This window comes from Mustelus asterias, chromosome 1 (genome assembly GCF_964213995.1).
Source record: "Mustelus asterias chromosome 1, sMusAst1.hap1.1, whole genome shotgun sequence".
Classification (NCBI taxonomy): domain Eukaryota; kingdom Metazoa; phylum Chordata; class Chondrichthyes; order Carcharhiniformes; family Triakidae; genus Mustelus; species Mustelus asterias.
In genome coordinates, this window is record NC_135801.1 from 168,551,733 (window position 1) to 168,570,536 (window position 18,804).

At 44.8% G+C, this 18,804-nt stretch overlaps 1 protein-coding gene and 1 long non-coding RNA gene across 7 annotated transcripts in view; one reads left to right on the forward strand and one right to left on the reverse strand.

The window, feature by feature from the left end:
• LOC144500058 (uncharacterized) overlaps positions 1 to 18,804 on the reverse strand; it is a 77,015-nt gene that overhangs the window by 51,060 nt on the left and 7,151 nt on the right. The gene's annotated exons all lie outside the window — the stretch shown is intronic.
• Positions 1 to 18,804, forward strand: part of st8sia5 (ST8 alpha-N-acetyl-neuraminide alpha-2,8-sialyltransferase 5) — a 48,557-nt gene that overhangs the window by 23,803 nt on the left and 5,950 nt on the right. For 3 of the 4 annotated variants that reach the window (XM_078222757.1, XM_078222774.1, XM_078222783.1), the window contains 5 exons: positions 5,929 to 6,021; positions 8,695 to 8,781; positions 9,845 to 9,989; positions 13,855 to 13,967; positions 18,371 to 18,463. In XM_078222757.1, coding sequence (XP_078078883.1) covers positions 5,929 to 6,021; positions 8,695 to 8,781; positions 9,845 to 9,989; positions 13,855 to 13,967; positions 18,371 to 18,463 — 531 coding nt within the window. The remainder of the gene's footprint in view (positions 1 to 5,928; positions 6,022 to 8,694; positions 8,782 to 9,844; positions 9,990 to 13,854; positions 13,968 to 18,370; positions 18,464 to 18,804) is intronic. The other variant, XM_078222765.1, reaches the window with a different exon arrangement.

Here is an 18,804-nt window from a genome sequence, read left to right on the forward strand (position 1 = left end):
TTCATCCACAGAATTCCTACGGTGCAGAAGGTGGCCATTCAGCCCATCAAGTCTGCACCAACTCTCCAAAAGAGCATCCCACTCAGGCCCTCCCTTTCACATTATCCCGTAACTGTGCACATTTACCATGACCAGTGCACCTAACCTGCACATCTTTGGAATTAGGAAACCGGAGCAGCTGGAGGAAACCCACGCAGACATGGGGAGAACGTGCAGACTCCACACAGACAGTGACCCAAGCTGGAATTGAACCCGGATCCCTGGCGCTGTGAGGCAGCAATGCTATGCCAGTGTTTCTGTTCTACATGAGTTCCCACCAACCCTTTTCATCTAATTCTATCGATATAAACTTCTATTCTTTTTCCTTTAATATTTACATAGTTTCTCCTTAAATAGACCTATGTTGCCTGAACCCAAGCCTGAGGCTAGTGCTTCTCCTCAAATCTGTCACATCTCCATGTCTGGCACATTAGAGGCCTTTCTGAGACATCATACATACAATCATACAATCCCTACAGTGCAGAAGGAGGCCATTGGGCCCATCGAATCTGCACCGACCACAATTCCACTCAGACCCTATTCCGTAACCCCACATATTTACCCTGCTAATCCCACCGACATGAGGGCCAATTTAGCACGGCCAATCCACCTACACCGCACATAGAACCATAGAAAATTACAGCTCAGAAACAGGCCTTTTGGCCCTTCTTGTCTGTGCCAAACCATTTTTTGCCTAGTCCCACTGACCTGCACTTGGACCATATCCCTCCACACTCCTCTCATCCATGAACCCGTCCAAGTTTTTCTTAAATGTTAAAAGTGACCCCGCATTTACCACTTTATCCGGCAGCTCATTCCACACTCCCACCACTCTCTGCGTGAAGAAGCCCCCCCTAATATTCCCTTTAAACTTTTCTCCTTTCACCCTTAACCCATGCCCTCTGGTTTTTTTCTCCCCTAGCCTCAGCGGAAAAAGCCTGCTTGCATTCACTCTATCTATACCCATCAAAATCTTATACACCTCTATCAAATCTCCCCTCAATCTTCTACGCTCCAGGGAATAAAGTCCCAACCTATTCAATCTCTCTCTGTAACTCAGCTTCTCAAGTCCCGGCAACATCCTTGTGAACCTTCTCTGCACTCTTTCAACCTTATTTACATCCTTCCTGTAACTAGGTGACCAAAACTGTACACAATACTCCAAATTCGGCCTCACCAATGCCTTGTATAACCTTACCATAACACTCCAACTTTTATACTCGATACTCCGATTTATAAAGGCCAATGTACCAAAGGCACTCTTTACGACCCTATCAACCTGTGACGTCACTTTTAGGGAATTCTGTACCTGTATTCCCAGATCCCTCTGTTCAACTGCACTCTTCAGAGTCCTACCATTTACCCTGTACATTCTACTTTGGTTTGTCCTTCCAATGTGCAATATCTCACACTTGTCTGTGTTAAATTCCATTTGCCATTTTTCAGCCCATTTTTCTAGTTGGTCCAAATCCCTCTGCAAGCTTTGAAAACCTTCCTCACTGTCCATTACACCTCCAATCTTTGTATCATCAGCAAACTTGCTGATCCAATTTACCACATTATCATCCAGATCATCGATATAGATGACAAACAACAATGGACCCAACACCGATCCCTGCGGCACACCACTAGTCACAGGCCTCCACTCAGAGAAGCAATCCTCCACAACCACTCTCTGGCTTCTTCCATTGAAAGAAGTCTCACAACACCAGGTTAAAGTCCAACAGGTTTATTTGGTAGCAAATACCATAAGCTTTCGGAGCACTGCTTCTTCCATTGAGCCAGTGTCTAATCCAATTTACTACCTCCCCATGTATACCTAGCGACTGAACCTTCCTAACTAACCTCCCATGAGGGACCTTGTCAAAGGCCTTGCTGAAATCCAGGTAGACAACATCCACCGCCTTCCCTTCATCCACTTTCCTGGTAACCTCCTCGAAAAACTAATAGATTGGTCAAACATGACCTACCACGCACAAAGCTATGTTGACTCTCCCTAATAAGTCCCTGTCTATCCAAATATTTGTAGATCCTATCCCTTATCACACCTTCCAATAACTTGCCCACCACCGACGTCAAACTTACTGGCCTATAATTACCCGGATTTCTTTTGGAACCTTTTTTAAACAACGGAACAACATGAGCCACCCTCCAATCATCCGGCACCTCCCCCGTGAAAACTGACATTTTAAATATGTCTGCCAGGGCCCCTGCAAGTTCAACACTAGCTTCCCTCAAGGTCCGTGGGAATACCCTGTCTGGTCCTGGGGATTTATCCACTCTGATTTGCCTCAAGATAGCGAGCATCTCCTCCCCTTTAATCTGTAAAGGATCTTTGGGATATTGTCAGCAATGAAACTAAAACCTGTAGGAAAGACCAGTCATCATGTTTAATGTTTTGAGAACCCAACCAAAACACCAGGAAAGGTCTAGAAAGAGTATCTTAACTTCTTATGACCTTGTAACAGGTAAGAGTCCACAACAGAAAATCAGGGGAACTGCTAGAGCTCCAGGTTCACTTCCCAATCCTAAAAAAAATAGGTCAAGTTCACAGCTGCCCGCATCTTGCAGTGAGTGCTATCCTGGGGGGCCCAGGGCTAGGTGTTTCATGGCAGCAGTGGGCAGACTGATCAGCCGCTCTGCAAACAGCTTCCACGGACAAGCCGAATAACAAAATGGAAGATGAAAATCAGCCGAACATGCACCAACGTTCTGATTGGTTCCTGCTTCCGCTTATCCCACAGAAACAGATGCCAAACTCCATTTAGCCTCAGCCCCACTTCCCAGGGTTAAACATGGCAGCAGGGCAATCTGTGCCACGTGGCCTGCCAGCAGAAACAAACAGTGCCAAATCTCACCAATTGATCTGAAGGAGGAGAGAGGGGCAGTTTTTCCACTCCTCACCTGGCACTGTACACCAAGTTAAGCTCTCCTTGTTTTGGAGGTGGGTAAAAAAAAAAGTCAATTTCAAGGTCTCATTCTTTATTAATAAACAAGGTGCCACTGACGTTGATAGTGATCAGCCTAGGATGATTTTTTTTGATGATTGAAAGATTTGCCAAACTCCTTGAAAACGTCTGAGAGACCCCATAGAGAACCCTTGTGGCACAGGGCAGGACGTGTCACACTTCAAGCCTCAATGAATGTTAGGTTGCTTGGAGGTTTGCAGGAAGGATTCATAGAATCATAGAAACCCTACAGTGCAGAAGGAGGCCATTCGGCCCATCGAGTCTGCACCGACAACAATCCCACCCAGACCCTATCCCCGAAACCCCATGCATTTACCCTGCTAATCCCTCTAACATACACATCCCGGGACACTAAGGAGCAATTTAGCATGGCCAATTCACCTAACTAGCGCATCTTTGGACTGTGGGAGGAAACCGGAGCACCCGGAGGAAACCCACGCAGATGTGACTCACTAGCCTCTAGAGCAGAGGCAAGAGACATTGGGTAGATTTTAACTCCGGATGTGAAACGGGCAAGCTGAGGGCACAATACTTGCCTACTCCTGCAGTGGGAGACTCGGTCTAACTAGAGGGCCAGGCCTTGTTGCTCTGGTGCCCTTGAGCAACATGCTCTGAGTAGGCATTTCCCTGAAGCTGGCACAATACTGTATGGTTCGCAGGTTGACCTGGTCAGCAGGCAGGTAGGTCAGGGGGTGGGATGCTTTAGTTGGCAGCGGCCCACCTTGTTCTGTGGAGATGTGAGAAGCACCTCTGTTCTACCTTCCCCCAGAGAACTAATTCCCTACTTGTGTTTGAGCTCTCTCCATCTTCATTAATAGAAAGCTGAAAAACTAATAATGACAATCAAAGGAAACAATCAGAAATTGTGTATGCACTAGAGGGATAAAAAGAGCTGAGAAAACAGTGGCAAAGGAGGGAGAGGATAGTGCTGAAATAATGAGGGCAATAAATGAAAGAAAAAAAAAAAAACCCCCTTAAACTCAATTCTTCGAAAATGGCCTGCCGAGTTCTATAAAGTATACCCTTGGTGTCTCGTCCCATATATTATTCAGAATGAACTGAGGCAGAGACCCTAAACTCTTTTAAAAAGTACCTGGATCTGCATCTTAAGTGCTGTAAGCTACAGGCTATGGGCTGGGTGCAGGAAGGTGGAATTAGAAAGGGCACCTGGGTGCCCTCAGGCTGGGATGGATAAGATGGGCTGAATGGCCTCCTTCTGTGCTGTAACTATTCTATGGTTCTAACTGAACATATGGAGATTAGTTTTAAACCCTTTTCAGTATGCAGTATACATAGAGTCATAGGGCCTGATAACGGGCGCGAAATCACGGTAAAGTTGGGCGTCAGGCCTTTAACGCTATCTGCACCCGAACCCGAGCAGATCGCGGCTTTACCGACACCCGATTCGGGCACCGGTCACCAATGTCTTGTACAACTTTAACAAGACGTCCCAACTCCTGAATTCAATGTTCTGACCAATGAAACCAAGCATGCCGAATGCCTTTTTCACCACTCTGTCCACCTGTGACTCTACTTTCAAGGAGCTATGAACATGTAGCCCTAGATCTCTTTGTTCTGTAACTCTCCCCAACACCCGACCATTAACTAAGTAAGTCCTGCCCTGGTTCAATCTACCAAAATGCATCACCTCGCATTTGTCTAAATTAAACTCCATCTGCCATTCATCTGCCCACTGGCCCAATTGATCAAGATCTCGTTGCAATTGGAGATAACTTTCTTCTCTGTCCACTGTGCCACCAATCTTGGTGTCATCTGCAAACTTACTAACCATGCCCCCTATATTCTCATCCAAGTCATTAATATAAATGACAAATAACAGTGGGCCCAGCACTGATCCCTGAGGCACACCGCTGGTCACATGCCTCCAGTTTGAAAAACAACTCTCTACAACCACCCTCTGGCTTCTGTCAAGAAGCCAATTTTGTATCCATTTAGATACCTCACCCTGGATCCCGTGAGATTTAATTTTATGCAACAACCTACCATGCAGTACCTTGTCAAAGTCCATGTAGGCAACATCGACTGCACTGCCCTCATCTACTTTCTTGGTTACCCCTTCAAAAAACTCAATTAAATTTGTGAGACATGATTTTCCACTCACAAAGCCATGCTGACTGTCCCTAATCAGCCCTTGCATTTCTAAATGCCTGTAGATCCTGTCTCTCAAAATACCTTCCAACAATTTACCCACCACAGATGTGAGGCTCACTGGCCTGTAGTTCCCAGGCTTTTCCCTGCAGCCCTTCTTAAACAAAGGCACAACATTTGCCACTCTCCAATCTTCAGGCACCTCACGCGTGACTATCGATGATTCAAATACCTCGGCTAGGGGACCCGCAATTTCCTCCCTAGCCTCCCACAACGTCCTGGGATATACCTCACCAGGTCCCGCAGATTTATCTAACTTGATGCACTTTAAGACTTCCAGCACCTCCTTCTCTGTAATATGTACACTCCTCAAGACATCACTATTTATTTTCCCAAGTTCCCTAACATCCATGTTACCTGGGCAACATAATCTGTATGAAAGGCTCCCACTTTGTACTCAGCTATTGACTCTATTCTATCTCGCTGTGGGAAGGCACCTGGCTTCAGTGCACCATTTCTCTGCAATGGCTCAGCTCCTGAAGGTTGGGAAGTTGGCACTTGGGGAGTTTCACTGTGAACCCCATTGTCCTAGTCCAGTAGAACAGTATCTTGGAGCTCGAGTACAATGTGTCATCGCTCTTGTCACACTGATTCCTTACTCAGATTAACTATGATGCAGAGAAGAAAACCATTCAAAATCACTTGTCCAAGGATTTGTGAACAAGTGGATAGCACTGTTTGCATTGATGTATACAGCGTCATATGGATTTGTTTATAAAACGATTATTTTTTAAATTGTTATTTGCTACAGATACTTTGAGTTGCGTGAAGGCCCATTCAAGTACAACTCCTCAACATGCTGGAAACTACGGAACGAGATCATGGAGGTGAAGATACTTTCCATGTAAGTCATTGCGACAAGGCAGAGATTCTACATAGGATTGCGTAGTACAGAAACAGGCCATTTGGCCCATCCAGTCTATGCCAGTGATTAAGCTCCACTGGGGCCTTCTCCCATTATTCCTCATCTAAATCTACCATCGTAACTCTTTCTTTAATTCAGTAAGAAGTATCACAACACCAGGTTAAAGTCCAACAGGTTTATTTGGTATCACGAGCTTCCGGAGCACTGCTCCTTCATCAGGTGAGTCAATTGCCGTAAAAATGGTGGTCGTACTAATATCTTTAAGGGAAGGGAATCTCCCACACATGTAACTATAAATCCACAGCAATGTGGTTAACTCTTAACTGATCTCTGAAATGGCCGAGAACCTTACTCAGCACAAGGGCAGTTAGGGATGGAGAACTAACGCTGGCCTTCCCAGCGATTCCCACATCCCATGAAAGAATAAAGGAATAACAAGTGACTGACAGGTGACAGCATATAAATGAGGCCAGTGGTGAGTCACCAGTGTATTGTGGAATGGTTCCAGAAGTGTGAGGAAATTCAGGAGATCTTATTAATGTACTGGAAATGGTTTCCAAGTTAGCTTCCTCACTGGTGAATTTCTCTGTGCCACTCCAACACTACTACGGGCCTAGTGCTGGCAGCTGAGATTAGATGGAAGTTCAGCTGTTTCTAATGTGTTCATGTGGACTCGATGGGCCAATAGGCCTCTTCTGTGCTGTATAATTCTATAATTCTATGATTCTACTAAGGCTCCAGAAAGTGCGAGAAGGATTGTTAAGAAGAATAAATGTCAGTAACAATTGAGTAGATTTGTTTGGGAGTGTATGGCAGGTAAGAAATTATGATGAAAGAGGGAGCAAATTTAAGTGTTTAAAGTTTGGTATTTGTTACTCCATTTACTTTCTGTATGTCCAAAGATGTGTGGGTTAGGTGGATTGGCCATGCTAAATTGACCCTTAGTATCAGGGAGATTAGCAGCGTAAATATGTGGGCTTCCAGGGATTGGGCCTGGGTGGGTTTGTGCAGGCTTGATGGGTTGAATGGCCTCCTTCTCCATTGTAGGATTCTATGATTCTATGTATGTGGTAAGGACAAGGCCAGAAACTTCAAGGTATTTAATGAAGTTAGCCAAGACCCTAACTTTTACATTTGATTTTGGTATGAGGGTGAACATAAGGTGTTTCACTCCAGGTATGATTCAAGTGACCCACTAGGAAGCTTTTATCAAAACAAACTTTATTTAAGAACACAGTTACAATATAACAAAAAGAATTGGCATAACATTCACCAATTAAAATACTTAAACATGACAATGTATAATTCTTAACAGCTAGCTATCTCTACTATTCCAATTTAGCAATATCCACAAGTAGACATAAATCCCTCCTTTAGAACCAGTTAGCACAGAAACCAAAGATGCTGACATGATAACTAGATTTCCAGCCTGTTGACACTTCTGGAGAGTGATCCAGACAGACCCCTGTCTTCTAATTCTCATGTAGCAACTTCCAGGGAAAGCTCCACTCCCAGACAACAGAATCTTAGGGAAAAAGGCTTATTTTTTGGCAGAGTCTGGTCCTTACACCTAAGAGAGAGGAAGGGAGAGGCACTTCTTATTCTCCCAAAAAGCAGGCTGAGCTTGAGTTCTCTGTGAAAGCCTAACTGTAGCCAGTCATATGATCTTACCTGTCAATCAATCTAATCAAGCCCCACTCTGCAATATCCCAGGGGAAAGCACAAAACAACATAACCCTGCATTAATTCAGATCAAAATAAACACTGCATCAATTAAGATCAGGAACAATACAGTGCTGCTGGATCCAGACAGAATGGCTCTGGACGGCATGGTAACACAATGGTTAGCACTGCTGCTTCACAGCTCCAGGGACCTGGGTTCGATTCCAGGTTTGGGTCACTGTCTGTGTGGAGTTTGCACATTCTCCTCGTGTCTGCGTGGGTTTCCTCCGGGTGCTCCGGTTTCCTCCCACAGTCCAAAGATGTGCAGGTTAGGTTGATTGGCCATGCTAGAAAATTGCCCCTTAGTGTCCTGAGATGCGTAGGTTAGAGGGATTAGCGGGTAAATGTGTAGGGATATGGGGGTAGGGCCTGGGTGGGATTGTGGTCGGTGCAGACTCGATGGGCCAGATGGCCTCTTTCTGCACTGTAGGGATTCTATGATTCTATTCTATGATTCTAATAAAATGGAAGGGACTAGTAAACACATTCAGCACAGAAATATGACTAAAATACATTTCTCAAAGGCACAGTATCATCACATGTATTCTGTATGGTTAAGGCTCAAGTACTAAAACTGCTGTTGTTTGAGTACCTTTATTACTGTAATATTGGTGCTTGTTTAATTCGTCAGCAGAAAATCATCCAGCCTCAGGAGACAGTCATTTCCTCAAATCTGTCAGCAATCTTGGGGGTTAAATTGAAATTAAGGCAAAAACCCCTTTAGGCTGCATTTCCGGTTCATGCCCTTCTGCTGATTATATAGAAAAGACTCACAGTGAGGCAAGCCGGTTCCTCAGTGTTGGGGAACATGGATTTGTGACGCATGCTCCAAATGCTTTAAATTGTGTTTACACAAAGAATCTTGGTAATGAAAATAGCTCCTTAAACATGAATTTGACATCGCTGTTTCCATGCTCCTTTGTTCTGAAGGGTGAAACAGTCTGAACTGTTTGACAGATGGAAGACCCTGCAGTTGTGTAAATGGGAAATGAACAATACTGCGGCCAACATTTTCAAGTAAGTGGATGAGAAAGCAGGAGAGGCAACAAGGAGGAGTGAAAGAGACGGTGGGGGGAGTGCTAGGGTGGGGTGGGAGAGAAAGAAGTAGAAGGTAGAGAAATTGAGGATGGAGAGTTCCAGTTGAAATGGAAGAGGAGGAGTGGGTGAAGGGAGGAAAGAGAAATTGGGAGAAAAGATGGGGAAAAAGATGAAGGAAGAGAATATGTGAGGGGTTAAGTGTTTGGTTAATTTATTATATATTTATATACTGCGTTTGATGAAATGTGTAATTCACAATGTTAGAAAATGAATAAATGTTAGTTAATTAATGTGAATTCTTTAATGCTGTGGGTTTTTACTTCATTGATCTTTTTTGCATTTGACTTTAGCCCAAATCAAGGACACATGTTACCTGGGCAAAAGGTGACCTCATGACCTTTGGTCTAAAATATTGGTCTCAAAAATTCAACAAAGTAAAAGTTTAAATAAAGAAGGGGAGGAGGAAGCGTTTGAGAGACGTGAAAGCGAGAGTGAGGGACAAAAAGAGTTGACTAGTACACAAAATACACAAAAATTACAGGACTGAAATGGTGGGGAAAAGAGAGGGGGCCAGAGGGAGAGAGAAAGAGTACAGCAGAGACAAATCTTGGATAAATTAGAAGGTAGGGTGAAATAGGCTGCCCAAGATGTGAGGAGTAAAATGACCATATCTCCTCAAAGGTGGACTCCTTTGCAGGTATACAACCTGTATTGGCCAATTTCCCGATATGCAGTGCCTCCAGGCAATCCTGCGTATCCGGGTGCAGACTCGAGGTGGGACTTTCTGGCCGTGCTCACCCCAAGACCCTAAAATCCCGCCCAAGGTCAATGGACCTTTGCACAGTCCTGTCCCGCTGCTACGATTCCCGTGGCAGGCGGGACAGGAAAATTTCACCGTCAGGAAAATCCCTTCGTTTGCCTACTGGTGATCTTCCACTTTATATCAATCTTACCTGTTAGTCATGTTTGATTCTGAGGCCCCCCACAGCCATGTGAGTTCCTAAGTCACTCGACTTGTGTTTCATCCCTCTTTGTTACTCAGATCTCATTTGATGCGATGCTGCAATGCTCCTGTATTCCTATTTACGACTCAGAAGAACACCCCTAAAGGCTTTAAGCTGAAATATGAAGTAGACAGCAGCGGCTTCCTCTTCATTGATGCTGAAGTCTTCCAGTTGTTTCCGAAGGTAAGGTGATGAGGCGATATGCTGTAATGAAGGCTCAGCACACAACAGCCATTTCCAGCTATGAGCAACTTATTACTCTGAATTTTGGAGCCACAAGGAGTCATTCATTTGTTGAAGTTGAAAGTAAGAATGAAACTTTTTCACAAAGTTAAGAAACTGGTTTACCAGGATAGAGCCATTGAAGAGAACAGCAGAAACAGGTATAAAAACATGACTGAATCTGTTCCTTGAGTGACAGCAGGGCTAGAATAGGAAAGTAGAATGGGATTAATGGCTTGCCAACTCTGATTTTCTTTTAATATTCCTTAATTACTTTAACCTGACAGAGAACTATTGGGACTGGGTTAGCAGCATGAAGAATGGACCGATCTGCAATGTGGCTCGATTCTCATTTCTAGTGATGAGAAGGTACTTGACGAATGTACCTCCAGATCTTGGGCAAGATGACCCATGCACAAAAAAGTGAATTAGGTAACTCTGGGAGAAATTGAGGTGGTTGTACAATGAGCTGGGGAAGCAGCCTGAGGGAAGATATTCTTTCTGCGGCTCTACACAAATCTTACCCTCCTTAGAGTCTCCTCAAGCCTCCGTGGAATGTCTGTGGAGATTTCTTCCTGTCATTATCAGCACTCACTCACAGAAAGGGCTTATCCAAACCTTACTGTGCCCAACATATGCCTGTTCAAATGGGAACGCTGGGGTACATTTTTCGGTCCTGCCCGCCATGGGAATCGTAGGTGGGCATGACAGAAAATCTTGTGGACCATTTGAAGGTCCATTGACCTCCTGTGGGAATTTCGGGTCGAAGTGGGTGGTGGTGGGGCGGGTGGGGGGTGTGGGGGGGGCATGTGTGCCTGGAAAATCCCACCTGCTATGTTCCCACAAGAACCTGCATTACTGACATAGTTTTCCTTTCTACAGAGTTTCAGATTATATTTGGAGCCTTTGCTGTTTCTTCCTAACTTCCCTGAGAATTGTCAGATGTATACCAACAGGGTTTAGTGCTTTGTCAATGATAAGGTATAGATCAATAGGCACTAAAAGAATTAAGAATGCACACTAACTAATTGCCAGTGAGAAAGGGTATATTCTCCATACAGTATCATCAAGAGAAGCACTCGAGAAGCAAATCATGTTTACATATTAACACAGACACTAAACACTGATAGGAAAATATATCAATGTGTTTTGCATGGTCTTTCGAGGAGAGGCCAGGTAGCAGAGGAGAATAGTCAATGGACATTTTTAGTTTTTGAGGTAGAATTGATTGTAATAGAGGGTGAGATGTCAATAAGGCCTGTGTGGTGTGCAGAATAAGCTGGGTCTGTTCTCCAGGAACCATGCAATGAAAGTATATGACAATCCTGTCAATCAATAATTATCACCATGTCTCTAGTGCTACTTGTCACCTTCAAATATTTCTTCTTCCTTCTCCTCCACCAAGGACTGAATGCATGATTCCAAAGTTATTTGTCTCTGAAAATCAAAATGGTGTAATCTCTTTTTCAAGAGTGTGCAGGAGGGCAAATCCCCTCCATTAAAAAATAGAGGGCGGGGTTTTACAACCTCGCTCAGACAAGACCGGAAATTCCTGCCCGAGGTCAACGGAGATTTCCGTAGTCAGATGCTCACCCACACCGATTCTTTGGCGTGCGAGGTCATAGAGTCCCGGCCAGAATCTTTGCCGAAGTACGCCAAGTAAATATTCCACTTGAATTTGTATGGGGCATGTGCTTCATTGTGTCCATTGTGTTCTGTGTATATTTATGGGCATCTTAAGGGGTTCAGTAGCCAAGGCTGTAGTGGGTATCCTCGTTTTCTTTTGCACCCTTGGAAGATGGCTACAAAATAAAGTCACTCTCGTTGTTCCGAGGCTATTCGGAACTGTGATTTGGTTCTTGTGTTCCACAATCAACTGCACATTAATTAAAGCATTTAAAGGTATGAGTTCATATGTGCACCATCAATGAAGCCCTGCACCTTTAGAAAATCTGACAATTAATAAAAATGCTGTCGTCATGAATTCCTCCTTTTTCAAATCACAGTGTCCAACATTAGATGTGATTCAGTGATTGCACAACATTTACTAAACAATCCTGAGTGTGCCAAGAATTGCACTGACAACTCATTTAAGATTGGCAGTCAGGCTTGTAGTGTGGCACACCTAGGTGTGCTAGAAGCCACATATATTCTTTTATTCATTCATGAGACATGGGCATTGCTGGCTGGCCAGCATTTATTGCCCATCCCTAGTTGCCCTTGAGAAGGTGATGGTGAGCTGCCTTCTTGAATCGCTGCAGTCCATGTGCTGTGGGTTGATCCACAATGCCGTTAGGGAATTTCAGGATTTTGATCCAGTGACTGTGAAGGAATGGCGATATATTTCCAAGTCAGGATGGTGAGTGGCTTGGATGTAGGAATACACAAGGCCCCGTTCTTTGCAAACAGAAAGGACATGTACACACAAAGAACAACAAAGAACAAAGAAACTTACAGCACAGGAACAGGCCCTTCGGCCCTCCAAGCCTGCACCAACCATGCTGCCCAACTTAACTAAAACCCCCTACCCTTCCGGGGACCATATCCCTCTATTCCCATCTTATTCATGTATTTGTCAAGACACTACCGTAAAAGGCCTTAAAAGCCACTACCGTACCTGCTTCCATTACCTCCCCCGGCAGCAAGTTCCAGGCACCCACCATCCTCTGTGTAAAAATTCTGCCTTGTACATCTCCTTTAAACCTTGCCCCTCGCACCTTAAACCTGTGCCCCCTAGTAATTGACTCTTCCACCCTGGGAAAAAGCTTCTGACTATCCACTCTGTCCATGCCTCTCATAATCTTGTAGGCTTCTATCAGATCACCCCTCAACCTCCGTTGTTCCAGTGAGAACAAACCAATTTTCTCCAACCTTTCCTCATAGCTAATGCCCTCCATACCAGGCAACATCCTGGTAAATCTTTTCTGTACCCTTTCCAAAGTCTCCACATCTTTCTAGTAGTGTGGCGCCCAGAATTGAACACTATATTCCAACTGCGGTCTAACTAAGGTTCTGTAAAGCTGCAGCACGACTTGCCAATTTTTAAACCCAAGCCCCGGCCAATGAAGGCAGGCATGCTTCTTGACTACCTTCTCCACCTGCGTTGCCACTTTCAGTGACCTGTGTACCTGTGACCTGTGTACACATTGCGCCTGTTTCAGCTCGAAAAAAATGAGCAACAGACATTCTCTGATTCATTCCCAGGATAATGCCTTGACCAATCATAGTCAAACTTCCTGGTTTGAATTTAAACAAAGCTTGGTAGTTAATTGCCAGTCACCCGCATGACAATGTCGCTACCATTCTGCGGACTCTGCATTCTTCATGGCAATGTCTCTATCAATCTGAGTCAACTGGCCAACCAGTCAGCTCTCTCTTCTCATAAAATATAAATTGTTGTTCCCTTTACATTTAATATTCTTGTGAATTGTCCTGATGAGTACATGATGAGAAGCTTCGACAATGGATTTTTCAGCAATTTGTAAATGTGTTGTCAGTATATATTCATAAGTTGTACATATATATTCACAGAAATAGATCCACACACAAGTAGATATACATACACATAGATATAGAAAAGCATGCAGATTTATATACACATATGTGCAAATGTGTCTTTGTATATCCATGTGTGTTGGAGCTGGATTTTGATTCGAGCTTCACACTGTCATGAGAACAATCCATGTTGCTCAGTCCTTATTATTTGTAATATAAAAACAGAAAACGCTGGAAACACTTTGCATGTCAAACAGCATTTCAGATTTTCAGCTTCCACTGTACTTTGCTTTCTTGTTATTTGTCATGTTATTGGGTATCCTCTTCACAGGAAATGCCATATTCACGTTCCCAGTTTAAGAAATGCGCAGTGATTGGGAATGGAGGAATCCTGACCAACAGCAGATGCGGCAATGAGATTGATTCTGCAGATTTTGTGTTCAGGTACGACGGAGCTGAGCCTTTTCTTGTGCAGCCACTGAGCAGGACAACCTTTGAGCATAGTAAATTAAGTCGGGTGGTTAGTCCACTGCCTTTCTACCTACACCCAACCTGCTGCCCGTAACAGTGATGGGTAAAGTGACCATCCTTAGGCTTATTGAGGGCCTTAAATGACCACTTAGTGTCCATTTAAAGGCCTCAATCCATGGGCAGTGAAAGGCGGGTGAGAATGTGAAGGCTGTTTTTTCACCCAAGTTGTTGAAAATAAGAAAATAAGAACTAGGAGCAGGAGTAGGCCATCTGGCCCCTCAAGCCTGCTCCGTCATTCAATAAGATCATGGCTGATTTTTTCATGGACTCAGCTCCACTTACCCGCCCGCTCAGCATAACCCTTAATTCCTTTATTGTTCAAAAATCTATCCTTGCCTTAAAAACATTCAATGAGGTAGCCTCAACTGCTTCACTGGGCAGGGAATTCCACAGATTCACAACCCTTTGGGTGAAGAAGTTCCTCCTCAACTCAGTCCTAAATCTGATCCCCCTTATTTTGAGGCCATGCCCCTAGTTCTAGTTTAACCCGCCAGTGGAAACAACTTCCCTGCTTCTATCTTATATATTTCCTTCATAATTTTATATGTTCCTACAAAATCTCCTCTCATTCTTCTGAATTCCAATGAGTATAGCCCCAGTCTACTCAGTCTCTCCTCATAAGCCAACCCTCTCAACTCTGGGATCAACCTAGTGAATCTCCTCTGCACCCCCTCCAGTGCCAGTATATCCTTTCTCAAATAAGGAGACCAAAACTGTACACAGTACTCCAGGTGTGGCCTCACCAGCACCTTATACAGCTGCAACATAACCTCACTGTTTTTAAACTTCATCCCTCGAGCAATGAAGGACAAAATTCCATTTGCCTTCTTACTTATCTGCTGCACCTGCAAACCTGTGGGAAGAAGGGGGGCTGGTAATAGTACATCCTCTGGAAAGCACCCCCGGCACCCCTTAGGATTGACCCCCTTTGTTCCTCCCCATCTGGCCTCAGAAGTCCACCATCTTGCGTCTCTCCTAAGGATGCCTGACCCCTCCCTGCCCTAAAAGCCCAGGACCTACCTGAGTCTGATCTTCTCCCTGGGACTCCTTGTGGTCCCAGTAGGGTCCGCTACCGAGTTATTAGCTGGGGTTCTCGAGCACAGGCCTTTCTCTCATTGAGGGGAAGTCCTATTATCTGCTTGTTAAGGCCACTGGAAGTTCGATATCGCTGTGGAGCAGCCTTATTTAAAGTCAGTTGGTTTGCGACTGACTTTTCTTCTGGGGTGGGGAGAACAGCAATACGCCCCCCTGTAAAATCCACACTGTTGAATCACAGAATCTTGCAGCTCAGAAGGAAGCCATTTATAAATCCAGGTCATTTATATATAACAGAAAAAGCAATGATCTCAAAGTCAATGGCTCAAGTAAGTGGGCTGGAGCAATTGCAACCCCCTCCACACACCATCCCCGCCCTGCCCCACCACCAGCCTTTATAACTTGTACCTCCATCTCCAGTCCGTAATCTTATGGTCTGAGGAAACCATTGGCAATCAGCGGCTTGTTGTGTTCCCCCAGACCAAAGGCCAGGTGAGTGCGAGTGATTTAAGTTTATTTATTTATTAGTCACAAGTAAGGCTTACATTAACACTGCAATGAAGTTACTGTGAAATTCCCCTAGTCACCACACTCCAGCGCCTGTTTGGGTCAATGCACCTAAACAGCACATCTTTCAGAATGTGGGAGGAAACCCACACAGACACGGGGAGAACGTGCAAACTCCACACAGATAGTGACCCAAGCCGGGAATCGAACCCAGGTCCCTGGCACTGTGAGGCAGCAGTGCTAACCACTGTGCCACAGTGCCACCCTAAAGGCCTTATATGTTCATCTCCAGCTTGGTGCATTGCTTGAAGTGACAGTGCCAGCTCCATGTAGTTTAGAGGTGGGCTTCCAACCTGCATTAGGAAGTGGGCTTGCCACACTGCTGACCAAATGGCACAATGACCTGTCTGTCCTCTGGGCCAAACCTGCCAGCCCAACCCTTCACCATGTGTCCTTCCATTTTGGGGAAAATACAACAGGCAAAACAAACTGGGAAACATCTTAATGTTTTCTCTTCACACACCCAGACTGCAAAATAATTAATTTTATAAGAATGAGGGAAAAATAATTAAATGCTTACAATGGACCTTAAATATGGCATTGGATAAATTATCCTGCCTATTCCCCCAGGATATGTCACATACCCCAATGGATGGGAGTGCCACAGTTTGGGAACTACTGTTATTACATTAATTCTCCCATCGTGTCTGTCCCATTGCAAGCTCCGCACTGCCTCACATGAAACTGTAGCATGGCCAATGGAATCATAGAATCATCATAGAATCCCCACAGTGCAGAAGGAGGCTATTCAGCCCATTGAGTCTGTACGACCACAATCCCACCCGGGCCCTATTCCCATAATCTGACATATTTACCCTGCTAATCCCCTGACACTGGGGTCAATTTATCATGACCAATCAACCTAACTTGCACATCTTTGGACTGTGGGAGGAAACTGGAGCACCCAGAGGAAACCCATACAGACACAGGGTGAATGTATAAACTCCACATAGAACGTGACCCGAGGCCGGAATTGAACCCAGGTCCCTGGTGCTGTGAGGCAGCAGTGCTAACCGCTGTGCCACTGTGCCGCCCAACTTTCTGAGACATAGCTTTGTTTGCTGCGACTGAGAATTTCCTCTCTCCTCACCTGAAAGCAGTGACTCATACAGGATGTGGTTCCAGGGACTGGCAGAGAAATTGGCAGGAGGCCGAAATCTGATCAAGTCGGGGGGTAAATGGTTTATGGACAGAGTGAACATAGAACATAGAACATTACAGCGCAGAACAGGCCCTTCGGCCCACGATGTTGCACCGACCAGTTAAAAAAAAACTGTGACCCTCCAACCTAAACCAATTTCTTTTCGTCCATGAACCTATCTACGGATCTCTTAAACGCCCCCAAACTAGGCGCATTTACTACTGATGCTGGCAGGGCATTCCAATCCCTCACCACCCTCTGGGTAAAGAACCTACCCCTGACATCGGTTCTATAACTACCCCCCCTCAATTTAAAGCCATGCCCCCTCGTGCTGGATTTCTCCATCAGAGGAAAAAGGCTATCACTATCCACCCTATCTAAACCTCTAATCATCTTATATGTTTCAATAAGATCCCCTCTTAGCCGCCGCCTTTCCAGCGAAAACAATCCCAAATCCCTCAGCCTCTCCTCATAGGATCTCCCCTCCATACCAGGCAACATCCTGGTAAACCTCCTCTGCACCCTCTCCAAAGCCTCCACATCCTTCCTGTAATGTGGGGACCAGAACTGCACACAGTACTCCAAGTGCGGCCGCACCAGAGTTGTGTACAGTTGCAACATAACGCTACGACTCCTAAATTCAATCCCCCTACCAATAAACGCCAAGACACCATATGCCTTCTTAACAACCTTATCTACTTGATTCCCAACTTTCAGGGATCTATGCACACATACACCTAGATCCCTCTGCTCCTCCACACTATTCAAAGTCCTCCCGTTAGCCCTATACTCAACACATCTGTTATTCCTACCAAAGTGAATTACCTCACACTTCTCCGCATTAAACTCCATCCGCCACCTCTCGGCCCAACTTTGCAACCTGTCTAAGTCTTCCTGCAAACTACGACACCCTTCCTCACTGTCTACCACACCACCGACTTTGGTGTCATCAGCAAATTTGCTAATCCACCCAACTATACCCTCATCCAGATCATTAATAAATATTACAAACAGCAGTGGCCCCAAAACAGATCCCTGAGGTACACCACTTGTAACCGCACTCCATGATGAATATTTACTATCAACCACCACCCTCTGTTTCCTATCCGCTAGCCAATTCCTGATCCAATTTCCTAGATCACCCCCAATCCCATACATCTGCATTTTCTGCAGAAGCCTACCATGGTGAACCTTATCAAACGCCTTACTAAAATCCATATATACCACGTCCACTGCCTTGCCCCCATCCACCTCCTTGGTCACTTTCTCAAAAAACTCAATAAGGTTAGTAAGGCACGACCTACCTGCCACAAAACCATGCTGACTATCACCTATCAATTCATTAGGTGTGACCAATCAACCTTAGTCAGAGTGGAGTCATTTTATCCCTTGTTGGCAAGGGTATAGAAATATTTATGCCACCCTTTGCTATATTGCAATGCCTGTTTAGGGTTCAGCAGACTCCACTGCAATGTAAGCTACTGAACATTTGAGTAGAAGTTTACATGTCAAAAAGAGTGTGAGAATAACTCCGCTGTTACCTACTTACTTTCATTGTTGGCTCTTGTGTTAGGTGTAATTTGCCACCAATCTCTGAGAAATATACCATGGACGTTGGACTGAAGACTGATATCGTGACGATAAACCCAAGTATTGTAACAGAGAGGTCAGTTTGCCCACTTTATCCATCCATTAAAATACAATAAGTTAACTTCAAAGGTGTTACAGACTCCACCCATTGGTACCTCAAAATTGCCCTGGAGCCATAATGTGACCTCAATTTTCTTTCTGACAAGAAGGTTCGCAACTGAAACAGGCAGCCCTGATGAAAATGATTGAGGGATACTGGGCGCAGGACCATTATCAGATTGTTACTCAGAGGGCAGAGGTCCTGCGGTAGAGGTTGTTTTACCTTGTATTGCTATTTTGCTGCACCTGACCAGGGAGGGCAGGACAGGCACTGGAATATTAGGAGACATTTTTAAAATAACAAATTTATTTAAAAAC